The sequence below is a fragment of the Cervus elaphus genome, chromosome 23, assembly GCF_910594005.1.
Source record: "Cervus elaphus chromosome 23, mCerEla1.1, whole genome shotgun sequence".
NCBI lineage: Eukaryota > Metazoa > Chordata > Mammalia > Artiodactyla > Cervidae > Cervus > Cervus elaphus.
The window spans coordinates 37,693,328-37,710,466 of record NC_057837.1 but is presented as its reverse complement, the minus strand read 5'-3'; the positions used below and the strand labels follow the sequence as shown (position 1 = coordinate 37,710,466).

The following is a 17,139-nucleotide window of genomic DNA, read 5'->3' as shown; positions in this document are numbered from 1 at the left end:
TTGTCAGTAGGAGGGACAAAGTGTTGAGTGGATTTTATATTCTTGGAGAACACAAGTTACAAGGACCTGAAAAGTTGGTTGACATTATGAGATGAAAATCTAAGAACTCTTGTATAAGTCTTTTTAAAATACTATTGTTGCTATAATTGGCTTGGTTTAGTTGCAAGATTTGGAGAATCATTTCAGCAATAAAGGGACATTTATTGAGAATGTATTGGTTTGAGTAATGCTGGTTGTTCTAAAAATAAAATCCTGAATCTCAGTGCCTTAATATAATAATTTTTCATTCAGATAAGGTCATCTAAGTCAAGAGTCAGGGATGTGGGATCCTCTCATCTTTTGACTCCGCTATCTTTAGCTTTTGCTTCCAAAGTTACTGTTCTCAATCACATCAAGCCTCAGAACAGAAAAGAGTGTGGAAAATCAACCTACATGTAGTTTTTATGCATCAAGCACAGAAGAAATGCACATCACTTCTGTTTACAATACCTTGTCTGGGATTATCATATGATCATATCTACCTGTAAGGCAGGCTGGGAAATGAGGTCTTTCTGTAGCTAATACAGAAGAGGAAGTTAGTTTGATGATTAGCTTTAAGTCTGTGTCACAGAGTTCTTTGGCTGAGAAGTTGAGCTGGAAGTTATTAGAAACTCAGATGAAATATTTGCATCTCCCAAGACCTGGGTGGGTGCTCTAATGCCAACTACATTCTATTCTCCATTCTATAGCAAGTGGTGAGTCAAATTTCCTAAGGAATCCGGTATGATTGGTGGAGATAATTACCATGGTCTATAATGAATTACAGATCACTGAACTATTTGGGCCAGGCCATCTCATGGACCATGGTTGATTCATGGATGGGTTGCCATTGGGTTGAGTGTCTATTCTTCGCTTAATTGTCACTCCTGAGAAGGTACAACCCACAAAAGCTTTTTTGAGTAAAAAATATTGCCAGGTCATCATCTTGTTATTATTACTACCACCAATAACAGGCCTTTATTCTACACACTCAGCACTGTGTCCAGAACCTGACATGCACTATATTATTGATCTTTCACAACCCCCATATTTTATTAACCATTTCAAATAAAACAAGCCTCTGAGGGATTTCATTACTAAGCCAAGTCTCCAGCCCTGTCTAATCCAAATCACATCATCTTTTCCTTTAGGCATTACTGTTCTTGGTTTCCTTTAACTACAAGAGGGGCATTGGGCATGGTGATGCCTGTAACAGATGTGACTGGTGACTGGTCCAAGGAGAGGAACAGATTATGTGCAATGGAAATTCCCAAGAGATAAATGCTCTGTTCTAGAACAATCAGAGAAGGTGTGAGGGAAGAACTTGGACTTGACCTAAGTCATAATGTATTAAGTTGGGGTCCAAAAGGAATTCATGGCAGCCATGTTGGAGAAGTAGGGTTCCGGGCTCTTTTCCTTTAGCTAGTGTGGGAGTAGATCTTGTAGTCAGAAAAACTGTCCCTTAAGGGCTTCCTAAATAGGAATCCTTTTGGAAACACTTAGGATCAAATCTATTTCCTGTTATTTCTGCCTTCATCCCCCAAACAGAGGAATATGGCCAGAGAATTCTTTTGACTGACAAAATTACTTGCATTGGAAGTGAAAGTAAAGTTATACAATATGGATTCAATATCATAGGGGTATTAAGACACTATTAAAATGGTGAAAATAAATATTCAAAATACATATATCTGCCAAAAGATTCCTATCCCTAATAGGTAAAGAACCCCTACAACCCAAAATTAAGACAGATAACCCAAAAGAAAACATTTTAAGGGCAAAACACCTGAACAGATACTGCATTAAAAAAAAATCCAAAACACAAATAAGCATACGAAGAGGCATTCAGCTTCAATGGATCATCAGGGAAACACAGAGTACAAATCACAACTAGACACACTACGTACCCATCAAAACAGCTAAAAGGAAAAAGGGATAAAATATCAAATGTTGGTGGGGATGTGGAGCAATCAGAATCTTCACACACGGCTCGCAGGCATGCAAACTGGTGCAACTACTGTGGAAAACTGTTTACCAGTTAGGGTTAGGGTTAGGCTGTGGTAGGCAGAATTCTGGGAGGGCCCCCAGTATCTCTGCACCCTGTGTCCTGTGCCCCAAATAATCCCCTCCCCTTTGAGTAAGAGCAGGATTGTGACTATGACAACTTTCCTTCTGTGATTAGAGTACATCACATGGCAGAGGTGAAGAGGTTTATCAAATGTACTTAAGGCCCCAAATCAATTTAGTCTGATTCAAAAGAGTCAAAAGAGAAGTTTTCCTGGGTGGGCCTGACCTAATCAGGTTAATGTTAACCAGGGACTGTCCCTTCCAGAAAGCAGAGATCTGAAGGGTGAGACTGTGTGAAAGCTTATGGAGGAGGCCATGTGGCAAGGTCATGAGGGTCACCTCTAGAAGCTGGGAGTAGTCCTGGTCCTACAGCCAGCAAGAAAATAAAGATTTCAGGTCTGCAACTACAATGAGTTGAACTCTCATTAAAATCTAAATGTGCTTGGAAGAGGATTTTCCCTTAGTTGTGCCTCTAGATGCGGACACAGCCGGTCAATATCCAGAACTCAGTCTGTGAGGCTTTAAGCAGAAGCCTCACGAACCAACTAACATGTGCCAGACTCTTTATGCAAGAAAGAAAAGAAATAACCAATTTATGTGGTTTTAGGTCACTAAATTTGTAGTGGTTTGTTATACAACAAAGGAAAACTGATATTCCTAAGAATATTCCCAACAGAAAGGTATAAATGTATTCACCAACATACATATACTACAATATTCACAGAAGCAATATTTTTTAAGCAATTTAGCCTAAAGCTAAAAACTATCCAGGTGAGCAAAAGGGGGACTTTTGGAATGCTGATAATAGTTTATCTCTTGATTTAGATGCTGGGTACACATGTGTGCCCATTTAATGAAAAATTTTCAAGCTGTGCTCTTTCCTAAATTCAGTTCAGTTCAGTTCAGTTGCTCAGTTGTCTTCAATTCTTTGCAACCCCACGGACTGCAGCATGCCAGGCTTCCCTGTCCATTACCAACTCCTGGAGTTTGCTCAAACTTATGTCCATCAAGTCGGTGATGCCATCCATCCTCTGTCATCCCCTTCTCCTGCCTTTAATCTTTCCCAGCATCTGGGAAAGAAATCTTTCCTAAATTATACTTCAATAAAATTAAAATGACCAGAAATTTACTCTTTCATTACCTAATAGTATAATTACTACTAGACTAAAAAACTTTTAACAATTATGCATATAAAAGTGGTCACATGATTTTACTTGTGTAATCATCCTAGCCTCAGTCCTTCATGAGCCAAAAATAAAACATTACAGTAAAAGAAAAAAAACTTAATTGTCAGTCGTTTGGATTTCTACTTTAATTCTCATATTCTTTTTGGCCAACCCTCAACACATTACTTTGATAAATAATTTTCATCTTATTTTTCAAAGGAATTAAAATTGGCAGTGTATTGAAAATTTTAAAGCAATCGTTAGAATAATGTCTTTGTCATTGTTGTAAACTTAGTCATTCTTCTGGACATATACATCTGTCTTACAGATCTGGGCCACATCATGATAAAATAGAAAACTTTAGTTTCAACACACCTTCCTGAGGGTAAAGTTACAGGTACATTTATTCCATTTTCAAGAGAAAATATAACTGTTTGCAAAGGAGTTAGGCAAAATAATTGACAAATATTCATTCAGGCTCTTACACATAGGCCACTGTGCTCAATATAGACACTATAAAAAGACATAGTATATTGTCTTTTGGAAGATTTACAACCTACCTGAAGAAGTGCATACTCAAGCACACTAATGACATATGCTCATATAATACCAAATAAGTGTTAAATACAGAAAAAATAAAAGGAAAAATAACTGAATTCTGAAATGGTGCCCAAAAGGCAAAGTATTTGGCAGTCAGGGAAAGCTTCCTGGCGGCAGCATGATAGAAAAACAAAATTATTTTCCATTTGGCTTTAAATCTGAGGGCTGCTTTTTAACTATCAGATATAAGCAGTTACTTTTAACCTCTTGGAGCTTTAAAGGTTTTCATCTGAAAATTAGAGTTGATGCCAATAATTTCTATCTTACTGATGTGTGAGATGAAGAAATAACTTAATAAAATAGCAGGCCCTCCCCCGTCCTTCAGATGAATAACTGCTGAGACTCTCTGTTGTCTTACACTGAGCATCTAGAAGGATGGGGTGATAGGGAGAGGAAGGAAAAGGAAGTGTTGAGGGTTTAAAATTAAAAATAGATAAGAAGTGTTGACCAAAGTACAGTACAGCATGCTGAAAATAAGACTGAACAGTGTTTGGGAAACCCAGAGGAGTAATGAAAGAAGTTTTCTTACAGGCTGGCAAATCCAATAATAGCTGGCATTGGTAAGGAAACCAGAAATACAGAAGATTCCATCCCTGAATATTTACCTTTTAAGCGGGAAGACACTACTTAAACCCATGTTTACTTACATGTATGAACTGACTGGGCTTCCCAGGGGGGCGTTACCAATTAAAAAACCCAACTGCCAATGTAGGAGATATAAGAGACTGTGGGTTTGATCCCTGGGCCAGGAAGATCCCTTGGAGGAGAGCATGGCGACCCATTCCATTGTTCTTGCCTGCAGAATTCCACGGACACAGAAGCCTGGGGGCTATAGTCCATAGGGTCGCAAAGAGTTTCATGAACTGACTAGGGAACAAGTAATGAAACGTCACAGCTTAGTCATGTAGTCTTTGCTTTTTCATCCCACAGGAATTTGGAGACGGGAAAGCTCATAGCATCAGGGAAGCTTGGGGACTCAGTCTAGGAGGATGGGTGGACATGGATCCAAAGGAGGAAAAGAATGTTTATTCTCAACAAGTGTAGTTTCATGCAACAACTCATCGGAAGTACCTTGCCATAGACTGACTTTTACTTAAACATGTCTCAGAGCAAAAATCATGGGATAAGAGTACTTCTGAGAGATCATGGAAAAGTAAGGAAGATGTGGCAAGGTAAAAGCCCATCTTTCCTAGATGGGAATTGCAAGTTTGAGGCTGTGAGACAAAGGATGGGAAAGAAGCTGAGGTGTCTGATTTCGCCCCAAAGTAGGAGTTCCCTAAGATTCCAAGTTAAGTGTATGCAGAGGATTCAGATTCTTTTATGAGATTGTTTTCTACACCGTGTTGCTCAATTCCCATCACCAAAACTGTAAATCCCTTGTTGAGCTGTTCACCACCATACAAAACAGAAGCAACTTTCTTAGAAAACTAATGTTAAGCCATGATCTGTCTCAGCTCCACATTTTGCTTACATTGCTAAGATCAAATGCTAAGAGCACAGTTTCAAAAAGGAGACGTTAACAGGATAATGACGTCAGCCCACTCCATGGAAAAGGTCTGGTAGGGGGTGAGTTGGTGTTTAGTTGCTCAGTTGAGTCCCACTCTTTTGCAACCTCACAGACTGTAGCCAGTCATACTCCTCTGTCCATGGGATTTCCCAGGCAAAAATACTGGAGTGGGTTGCCATTTCCTTCTCCAGGGGATCTTCCCCATCCAGGGATAGAACCCGAGTCCCCTGTGTTTCTTGCATTGTAGGCAGGACTCTTTACCACGAAGTCACCTGGGTAGCCCGGGTGGGGAGGGCGGGGAGAGGGTTAGATTTTTCCCCACCAACTGCAGCTCTTTTACAAAGGTGGGATTTTTTAAGAGCTTGCTACCACATCTCTTTTCATACCCTAAAGTCGAGCATGCCCTGCAGAGCAGGTAGCTTGGAGTGCTATATACTAACAGGTTAAAGAGCGTACGTTCATCTCTGCTTCTTCCCTTGTGTCCCCGAGTCCGTTCTCTACGACTGCGTCTGTATTCCTGCCCTGCAAATATCTGAGTTTAAATTCTTGACAGTTTTCATCCTGGACCCTTATCTGAGGTAATTTCCTTATCAGAACCATAGGCTTCATAATAACAGCAGCTTCCCAGAGTTCTTGAGAGTATTAAATAAAAGTGTGTATAGAGACTCCATCACCCCCACCCTCCCAACCCCCCGTGACTGTCAGCTAGTAATAATCACTACTATATTTATGCGCCTGGTTCCTGGATCTTGCCAAGTTTGGGGGCGTGAGGGTAGGAAGAAGGAGGGGATGCTTGTTTGTTGTGTTGGTGGCACCCTGAAAACAGCCCCCAGACCCCGGGCCCCAGCGGCGCGGGATTCCTCGGCGAGTGTCTCCTCTTTCTGCTCCACCCACGCTTCCTTCGCGAGCAACAAGTTCCCCCGCAGGAGCCGCCCGCGCGCCTCCAGAAGCCCTGGCGTCTCCTCCCGGACCTCCGTCCGACTCCCTGGCAGACCCATTTGGGGGTCGGGACCTCGGTGGCCGACGCCCTACGGAGGCAGGAGAACCCGCAGCAGGTGGAAGAAGCCTGAGCCGCGGCTGGGAGGTAGGCGCCACGCGTGGGAAGTCGGGACCGACTCCCCAGCTCGCGCTGCCCTGGCGACGCACAAGCAGCACCCGAAGCGCCCACCGCTCAACTCAAGAGTCTTTCCTGGGGTCAAGAGGGAGGACTGGGACCCGGGATCCCACAGACTTTCCACCCGGCCAGCCCTCCGGTCGCTAGATCGCACGCAGCCCTCGGTCCTCCAGATTCTGCTCGCCCCGTTTTCTCTCTGCCCTCTCACCCCACCCCACCCCTCGTCAGGTCCTCTAAGGACACTTCAGATCCCTGGCAGGACATTTCGCAGGAAACAAGTAGATCAGCCGCGGCCTCCATCCAGTGCTCTCCACTCCCTCGCCCTCGCAGACTGGGGACCCTGGAGTCTCCGAAGCAGTCCCGCGGCATCCCGGCTGGGAAACGACTGAACTCTGACAACTTCTTGGATGGGGATCCCCGCTTTCTGGTGGGAAAGCCAAGCCGGCTGCCCACATGCAGGGATAGACACCCCGACTTCTCCGAGGGGAAATCCCCTTAAAATCTACCTCCCCAGCGTCTACCGCCGCAAGTTGAGAACTAGGGAGCCGACTGAGTGCGCTTCGAGGTGGGTGGGCAGGGGCGAGCTGGGCAAGTTTCAGCCCTCGATTTTGAAAAGAAAAACCAGTTCTGTTTCCAAGTTTCCTGGAGCTGGGGGTCGTCTTCCCTGGAAAAGAGCCGGGACCAGAGTCAGGCAAGGGAAGTCCTGGCGCAGGGTTCGAAAAGCAAGCAGATGAACTGCGATGTCCAAGCTTCCAGCCCTGTCCCTCGAAAACTAGCCTTTCTCCGGGAGATGGGGGCGGGGGGCACATCCCCGACGGGTTAGCCACGCCAAGACCAGACGGCCGGCACTTCTTGCCTCACCCCTAGGCAGCCTTGAGAACTTGGTCGCTCGGACAGCAGCCCGGGCGCACCGCATTGTTTGAAAGGTGTTACCCTGTTTTCTCCACCAAGTCAAAGGGCGATCAATTGTTTTCCTGACCTTCCGAGTAGAATTTGAAGGGCATTTTAATTACATAACCCGTGAAAGATCACCGGAGGCGATGTCGTGTGAAGAGCCGATGGCAGAATATCTGCATCGCACAAGAAAGAAAACTTGCGAATCTGCAATGAGATTGCGCAGGGCTGCCACCGTTTAGAAACAAACATGCGAAATGCAAGGGAGATGCTTACCTTTCGGACTCCAAAACCGTGCTCTGCTGCAACTTGGCGAGCTTCTTCCTCCCCGCCTCTGTGCAACTCCACAAGAAAATGATTCGTGAAGACCGGTCTCTCGGCAGATACAAAAACCATGACACAGAAGAGGAGCCCCGCGGCCGCCTTCCCCTGGGAGATACAACCACCTCTCATCTTTCTTTGGGAGTGAAAAGTGGTGTCAGGAGGCGCGCAGGATGGCGGAGCAGGGTCCCACAAGGAAGGTCCAAATTTAAAAAAAAAAAAAAAAAAGATGTAGTTTTTGTTGTTGGTGTTTGTTTTTTGAAAAATCTTTGTGTAGAGGAAAACACTGATTAGGGGTTTGGAAAGAAGCAAATCAGTGTGTGTTCTCCAGCCTCTGGCCGGCGGGGAAGCCGTGTGGTCGGGCAGCTCGGCTCGCTCGCAGAGGTGCTAACGTGCAGAGCTGTGTGTATCTCAGAGAAAGAGCGAGTGTATCTGTGCTTGATGCTAAATCTGCATTTTCAGCTCCTCCTCGGCTCCAGTTCCATCGGGGCGGGAAGAAAGCACCAGCCTGAGTGACGTGCGCCCTCCGGCAGCCAATGAGGGCTGCAGAGGCGGCGGGCCTCACCCAGGGCCGCCCCGGGCCCGCCCCTGTCCGCCCCCGGCCCGGCCGGTCCGCCTCCACCCGCTGGGGGCGCCGAGCGGCGAGCCCGCGCCCCCGCCCCTTTCAGCACCCTGGAGAGCGCCCCCATCGCCGCCCGGGCCGCGCGCTCCCGGGAAAATCCCCCCAGCTGTAATCCGGTCGGCGGCGCCGGAGTGATGTCATTGTTGGTGGAAATCTGTGGGGCTCTGCAAGGGAATTACGGTGTGCGCCGCTCCCGAGGCCCCGAGGACAGCTGGGGCACCGGCCTCTCCCTTCTCTGCGTCCCTGTTTATTTTCTGCTGCAAAACAACTCTCTCGGTCTCTTTCCCTCCCTCTCTCTCTCTCACACACAAACACGCGCGCGCGCGCGCGCACGCACACACACACACACACACACACGCACACACACACGCACACACTGAAATCCTACTCGCTTCCCCTTCTGTCAATAACAAAGCGAACATTAACTCTCCTCCCGCCACTTTGGGCAAATCCCAGGGCAGGCTTAGCTTCCCTTACAAGCAAGGAGTGGGGGAGCGGGGGAACGTAGCCTTCTTGGGGTGACTCTTGGGGGCGAGAGTGCAGGAGCGAGCTCTTTTTTATTTTTTTTGTAGGCTACAGGCGGATCTGGAACGAAACAGCTGGGCAGCCTGGCAGGAGACCAGGCTCGCCCCCACCAGCAAGTGGGATCAGTTGAGATTCCTCCAGAAGTCTGGGCTGCTCCGCGGAGACCGCCTTCAAGACGCCTCGGCCGGGACTGACGCCTGGAGGTGCCTCCTCAGGCTTGGGGACATGGCCCAAGGACAGGGAGGGTGCGTCTTGGGGAAGGCACAGCCACAGATCCAGGCACTGGGATGACACTGTCTGAGTATCCTCGACTGGGGCAAATTCAGGCCAAGTGGCAGAGGGTCAACTAAGTAATCTAGTTAAGCAATGTGCACTCACGTCCTAGGAACTGCTTACTACTGGCTTCTTTCTGCCCTAGTGATAGGAAGCAGGGAGGCAATGTCTGCAATAAAAAGAGTGCGATTGTTTTAAAACAACTCAAACAGTGTTGAGTTACAGAGTGTGTACACTGATCTCAACTGTGTAGCTCCAAAGTTCAAAATCCTGCCTTACTTGAATAAGAGATAAGAGGTTCCCCCCCCCACCCCAGACACTTAACTATATGCAATACATCCAGAGCAGGGGAGATGGGAAGGAGAGAGAATGAGAGAGAGATTATAATAATCACACATTACATATATGTGTGTGTGTATTTCAGATGTTCTTTTCATTTTAGCATGAAGTTGGAATCTACATAAGAAAACCACTAATGGTAGAAATGAATACACAGTGCCATGGGACACACTGTCTTTGAAGCAGATCTCATTGTTGAAGAAGTTGGCTCCCCGAAAGCCCGTTCAGGCATTACCAAATAAAAGTATAGGTGTTACTGAAGATTTTGATAAGAGCACAAGAAACCTGTATACAGTTATTATTATTACTACTACTACTGGAATTCCTTTAAGAAGTACTATTTGAATTCCTTTAAGAAAAACTAAGTAAGGTGCTGAGAAGGTGCTAAGACACAGGACCAGAGTAGAGACAAAGTTTCTGGAAAAGTGTTAATAAAAGGGAATAGAGCTACTCTCGTTTCCTGAGTTCTTTACTGCTCAGAGGTTCATTTCTACTAAGATTTAAAAAAAAACCCAAAAACCCTATCTTACTCCATCCGTTATCACTGATAGTCCATCTGTTTGATTTTAACACAAGGTTTTCTTGTCTAGAGACCGTCAGCTCTTCCTTTCTCTCATTTCTTTATATTTTACCCTATTTTGAATCAAAGTATGAGACCATAATGTGGGAGACCTGGGTTCGATCTCAGGGTCGGGAAAAATCCCTGGAGAAGGGAATGGCAACCCACTCCAGTATTCTTGCTTGGATAATTCCAGGGACAGAGGTACAGTCCATGGGGTCAAAAAGAGTCAGACACAATGGAAGGACTAACACTTTCACTTTCACATGAGGCTGGGAAGAAGAAATACTAAGTGGTTCTTTCTGCCCTGTATTATCATTTGAGAAAAAAGGCACCAAATGTGAAAATTACATTAGATGGATTCACAATCATGGAGAGCATTTCAAAAGCAGCAACAGAGATAAAAATCTAAGTCTTTAGAAAGATAGATCTGAAGAGCATTAAATAAGTCAATTTAGAAGATTATGGGTATCGGGAAATAGTGCTGCTAATGTAGCTAACTCTTTCTGAAAATGAGCATGAAATTACCGTCTATTCAGAGATATTTATTAATTTTTTTCTGAAACCACAAAGCAATACTTCATTTCCTAAATAAATTCTAAAAATGAAATGCTAGTCAGTGTTGAATCTTATGTATCTGCATTTTAAATAATTAAAACCATGTAAAATTGGATACAAGCTAAATAAAGCCTGGGTGGCTGATTAGAATAAGCCATTTTTAGTGGTTTATATAGAATGCAGCTCATCGTAATATTGTCAGAACAGCATAGCAAATGAAAATAGAAATTTTTGTGGTGCAAGTACTAAATTTCTAATGTATAACAGTGTAGTAAGCAAGTGGAGGAAATGCACTGATATTATTTGAAATACAAATACACATCCATGTGCATCATGTGTTTTATATAACTATTTCTAGCTCTCTCTCTCTCTTTTTTGATTAACAATAGTAACTTTGTTGTAAAAGGTGAACAGAAGATGGCAGCGGACTGTTTCAAGGACTGAAATGGAATCCAGTTGACAACGCTATTGTTGCTTTTGCTGTCACTGACTTTGCCATTGGGGCCAAACAATCACATCCCTCAAAGCCTTTGTCTCCTATTGGTAAAAGGAGATGGTTGAATTAGACACCTTCCAGATATGAAAGCAATTTCAAAGAGATGCCCAAGTACAGACTTTGACATAGAAAACATCATCAAGAGCTTGAGGAATGTTGAAATCAATCATGCCTTTTCAGTAACATTATGGTGGCCAATAGACCTATTTATTGTTAGGTAACCTCTCTCAAGGGGCTTCCCTGGGAGAGCAGCTGGTAAAGAATCTGCCTGCAATGCAGGAGACCCTGGTTTGATTCCTGGGACAGGAAGATCCCCTGGAGTAGGAAATGGCAACCTACTCCAGTATTCTTGCCTGGAAAATTTCCGTGGATAGAGGAGCCTGGTGGGCTACAGCCCAGGGGGTCACAAAGAATTGGACATGACTGAGTGTACATGTGCGGATGAACTGATCTGTCTGACACTTAGTATCAGACATGAAAACCATCAGTTCTGAGATTCTTACTATTAAAGATACTGTTGTATATGTAGAGAAAACACGGGCATTTGGTTCTGGTTCAGATGGGACACATACCCCCTCGAGTCTCTCTGAAGAAATTGTCCTGAAAAGACCAGAATATTTCATTTCATGGCTTCATAACTGTAAGTCAACAGCCCTATGTGTGATTAAAAGTCTCTGAACCACCCAAGATGTGATTGAGATCCTCTCATTCAGATGTATTTCTGGGGAGAATTTTGGCCCCAGGGAGTGTCAGGTAAAGGAAAACCCATCACTGTGGAGGAAAGGAAAAGGTAGAAGCAGTCCTAGGAGAGGATGCTGGATCTTTGAATAGTCTTTGGACCATTAGCAGAAAGATAATTCTGTTCATGTCTCTTCAATTGGATGGATGGGTAATCAAATTGGGTGAGGTGAAGGGGAGTAAGTTATGAAAAACAGAAGGTACAGTTTAAAATACCTCCTTGTTATAAATCAGGTTGGGTTTTTCCATTTCTGTTGACTTCACTCTGAGCTCTTTAAGAACAGTGCCTGCATGCTCAGTTATGTCCAATTCTTTGTGACCCCATGGAGTGTAGCCTGCCAGGTTCCTCTGTCCCTGGAATTTTCCAGACAAGCATACTGGAGTGGGTTGCAATTTACTCTTCCAGGAGATCTTCCCGACCCAGGGATCAAACCTGTGTCTCCTGCATTGGCAGGCAGACTCTTTACCACAGAACCACCAGGGGAGTCCTTAAGAGCATTAATAATATAATTTCACAGCATGCCACAATGCTCTATGACCACAGTCTGTTACCAACCTCTTCAGGTGGATTCTTCCTAATGACCCTGTCCTCCCCCTCCCCACCCCCAAGTCCATATTTAGGCTTTCTGAAGTGCTGTTGTCACCTTACAGATTTCTGCCAAATTTTGAACTCAATATTGATCAAGCTTTTAAAAAATATTCTCCAGATGATTCTTATTTTCTAAGATCTCATTTCATTTCCCTGCAGTATTTATTTACATTCTCATATTTGCTCTAACTTAAAATTCAGGTGCTTGAAAAATTTTAATTAGCTAGTTGGCATGCATCCACCCCTTTTATTTATTTCTTAATTCATTTTTAAATGGAGTATAATTGCTGTACAATGTTGTGTTAGTTTCTGCTGTATAACAACCTGCGTCAGTTATATGTACACATATATCCCCTCCCTTTTGAGCCTTCCTCCCACATCCTCACTCCTTTTAAATCATTGGGACTTGGGTGGTCCCATCTCCCATTCCTGTAGCTTTTACCAGTTTATATCTTTTCCTTAAATGACCTAGCTCTGTTTTTTTCTTCAGTTGTGAAGTCTCAGCTGACTTTTGTATCTAAGCTGTCTTAAATTAATACAGTGGGGAGGACTCATGGGGCTTTAGTGAGAGTTTTATTATCAGCAAGGCATTAAATCTAGAATGGGTTGTATTCATTTTATAACTTCATCAACAAGCCATCAAATTTATTCAGACCAATCGACTCTTCATAAACAGAAGCTACTCATTGCTTCCTTATTTTTCAGGACAGTAAAAATTTATTTTTTTGTGCTAATTTAGGTTCTATTATTTTGCTAGGATTTGAAGAAGCTAAACAATGAGGACCAAGGGCCTTTTTCATCTTCTTTTGAAAATTAGGAACGCATTGCTATTCACTATCTTTAGATTCCTCTTTAGGTCTACAGGACTACAAAATAATGTTTGCTCACTTGGAAAATTAATTAGTTATTTCTCAGGACTTATTGGAACATTGCTTATTGTCTGTAGAAAGTGATTACCTATTCATGAATTCTCCACCTTGTGTTATTTCCTTTTCTGTTTCATGGTCTTTAAAAAAATACAGCAAATCTTCAATTCTTTTTTTTTTTTAATTATTATGGAAATTATCTTTAACATGGAGATTTTTTTGAGCTCTTCAAACTACCCCTCATATAGAAATAATTCAGAGAGAACAAAGCACATGGCTATTTAGAAAACATAAATTGGAATTTGAAAAGATAAGAATTTTATGTGTAAAATAAAAGTTCAAATATTAAAATGTGTATACTAGTTTTTAAAGGCTAATTCTGCCATTGCAAGAAGCATCTGATTCTAGGAAAGTCCTTACTTAGACCTAAATTCTTTCAGTAATTATACACTCTTTAGTATTAGATTGGATGACCTCACCCAAGCAGAGAAATTGATATATCATGTAATTTAAATGCTGGAGGAATAGCTATAAATTTATGTCTGTGCTCTCAGATATTCCTCTTCCTATTTCTTCTGAAAATATTCTATAATTTCATGGTTTTGGAAACATGGCCTAATCTATTTTTAAGAAACTTCATCACACAATATCTGTTTTATCTTCTTATGACATTAAAGAGAGTAAACCAAAACCTACACCTTACAAACATACTTCTAGAACTAGCTAATTAAAACAACGCTTAGGGGCTTTATAGAATTATTTTCTTTTACAAAATTCTACAATCAGGAGATTGCTATTCATATAGAGCCCAATCATAGTATTCTTAATGTCTGATAACACTCTATGATGTATTAACTTATGCTAGTGGCACCTGGCTCACAAGTAATGTTTTTTCATATGGATTACAATGTTAAAAAAATAGTCACCATCTTTTGGAAATGAATCATTTCCCATAAGAAAGTCCAAAATGTGGCTTCCTGTAGAATAATCAAAGATTTGATGATTCGGTCACAATTAGCCTCCCACCACCAAATGTAATAGGGCCTGAGTTGCCCAAGTTGCAAGAATGTTCACCCAACCTAATGACTCCTGTGTTTTACATCCCTGACCTGGTTCATGTGAAGGATCACGAGCTGGAAGTAAAGATTCCTTTGTTTCATGCTCTCTCTTATTTTAGCAATGGGACCTAGGGTAAGTGGCTTCATCCTCTGAGCTTTGATGTAAGTTGGGGGTAGTATTTGCTTAGTTTGCTTAATTTTCAATAAAAATATTTTCTACCAAGCACTCATTTCTCTCGTGCCTGTCATATCTCTTAAGGTCTACTGGTTTCATGAGGCTATGCTATGGTACATGAAGCATGGCAATGCAGTCATACAAAGTGTAGCAGTCCACTATTGCCATTGCAGTGCTGTGTAACAAATCGCCCTAAACTCAATTGCTTACAGCAAGTATTTTATTCTCATGTTACAGTTGCCTCTGGTTTGGCTGATCTAGGCTGGCTGAGTGGCTTTACTTTAAGCTGCATGTTGGCTCAGTTTGTCTCTAATCTGTGAGTTTGGTTTAGATCTTCTCCATGTTTATTTTTTTCTAAAGCCAAAGTTGAAGTGGCAGTGGTTACCTGAGGCATGCTCTTCTTGGGACTTATCAATGGAGCTCAAAATCCAAGCCAAGCCATGGAACAACACTTATGGTTGCCACTGCATCATGTCCACTAGTATTCTATTTGTCAAAGCAAGTCACATTGCCAAGCTTAACTTGGCTTACAGTGGGAGAGTAAAGGGAAATAATATTTGTTGAACAGCAATCCAGACCATATACCAAGCAAAGTCCAGCATCTATAGACATTTAAATTGAAATGTGTATTTTCACAAGTCAATTTAAATGATTGAAAACCTGTATGATTGACTTCAGACTTTTTAATTTAAAGGGTGAGTTTTAAAATTAATATCTTCAATGTATCTGTGGTATATTGTTCTAAAGTGTTGGGAAAGAACATTTCAATAATTTAATTTCTGTGTGGAAGAATGAATCACTCTCCTCATAGAGGCCTCAAGAATTAGAGTGGGTGTCCTTTTGGACATTTTCTTCAGAATAGCCAAGTAGACACTGCTGGGGTCTGAATCTGACTTAACTGGCAATGTTTCAGTTTGAGGATGATGCAGGTAAGGCTGATCTTGGCTCAAAATGCATCAACTCAGACTAAGCCATAATACAGTATGTGAAACCTAGAGTTTATAAAAGATAATGGAATCTAGTTATGTGACCTTAGACTTTTGAACACATTCCAGATTGTAACAATCAGAGTAATTTCTATTCTTCTCCCTCTTCCTCACTCCTTCTCATTCTCCTCCCTCTTCCTCCTTCTTCTTGACTTCTTCCTCTTCCCCCTCATCAGTTATTTGTCTGTGGATGTTAAGAAAAATCATTCCATGTTCATGTGTCCAACCAATTATGATAGCTCCTAGTCTTATGTCACAAATTCATGTCTGGTGACTTGTTGATGATGGATTGACTCAGCTGTTTGAAGTATAGGGGTAGCAAAGTCAAGTCATGGGTTCAGTCTTCTTGAGGGAAAGTCAGCTAGTCATTTTACTATGTAGCAGTGTGTAAATTCCAGGATTCAATGGTGATAAAAATAAATCTTTGCAATGATATACATCTATGCTAGAGTGAGTCTTCATATTTCTTTCAATGACAAGAAAGGAGGGCTCTTGTTCTCAGTTCCACATGAGATGCCTTGCCCACAGTACGTTATGTATAATTACATTGTTTCTTCAAGGTGCCCTTATTATTTCTCCTCTCCTCTTTCCCAGGAGACATACACCAGGAGGAACCGGCAAGTTCAGTTGGCAAGAACAGACGAATAAATAAGAAGCATGAGCTTGCGTCTTTTAGCTGAGGCGATTTGTCAAAAACCACAGCAGTCTGGCTGTGTTCAGATTTAAGGGTTATATTCAGCCTTAATCAAGGGGAATTTTTAAAAAAGCTAAATCAATGAACAAATTGAAGAAAAGATTTTGGTAGAACATGAAGTCAATCATTCTCATGTGGCTGAATATATTGGCCTGAAGGTATTTCAAAAATAGACTAGAGCATTAGACAATGGTGAGTTAGCTACTCATATTTGTCTAGTTTATTGAGTGAGTGGTATTGAGTGAGGAATCCCACGAAGAATAATGAGATTTGACACTCGAGAGAGAACAAAATACCTGAGCAAGAGACCTCTAAGGTCAGCTACTTGTTATGAGGCCATCAGGTGGTAAATATGGGTAAACTGGGTCTATAATACATCTGAGTTTATGATATATTAGTAATTTTCTACATTGTTGTTTTATTATGTAGATGTCAATGATGCATATTATATCTCCCTGGTAATTACTGTTTTCCTCTTCAGATCTCTTCACCTTTCTCCAATGTATGCTATGCCCTGGGAGGCTGACTTTTATGGGTCACATCAATGAGATTCATTGCTTTATGGCATCCCATTGCATTCAGTCAATGGGAAGGACTGTTGAAACAAATTGGAGAGCAGGGCAGGAGGTTTTTGTTTTCTGGGCTCCGTCCCTTTCGGGTCACCATTTATTGACTCCATCCCTTTTCTAAATGCCACAACTTTGTTGTGGAGCCCTCTCCATATGATGTATGTGTTAATCACACAGTCATGTCTAACTCTTTGTGACCCTATGCACTGTAGCTCACCAGGCTCCTCTGTCCTGGCAAGAATACTGGAGTGGGTTGCCATTTCCTTCACCAGGGGGTCTTCCTGACCCAGGGATTGAACCCAGGTCTCCTGCACTGCAGGTGGATTCTTTACCACCTGAAGCACCAGGGAAGCCCACTCCTCTCCAATTCCACTGACCATTCCCTTACCTTGTCTCTTCAAGCTG

General features: G+C 42.6%; 1 protein-coding gene across 1 annotated transcript in view; it reads right to left on the bottom strand.

Moving 5' to 3' along the window:
• The window catches only part of PCSK2 (proprotein convertase subtilisin/kexin type 2), a 232,919-nt gene extending 224,763 nt beyond the window's left edge, over nucleotides 1–8,156 (bottom strand). The window contains exon 1 of the mRNA XM_043884819.1: nucleotides 7,643–8,156. Coding sequence (XP_043740754.1) covers nucleotides 7,643–7,819 — 177 coding nt within the window. The 5' untranslated portion in view covers nucleotides 7,820–8,156. The remainder of the gene's footprint in view (nucleotides 1–7,642) is intronic.
• Nucleotides 8,157–17,139: the final 8,983 nt, after the last annotated feature.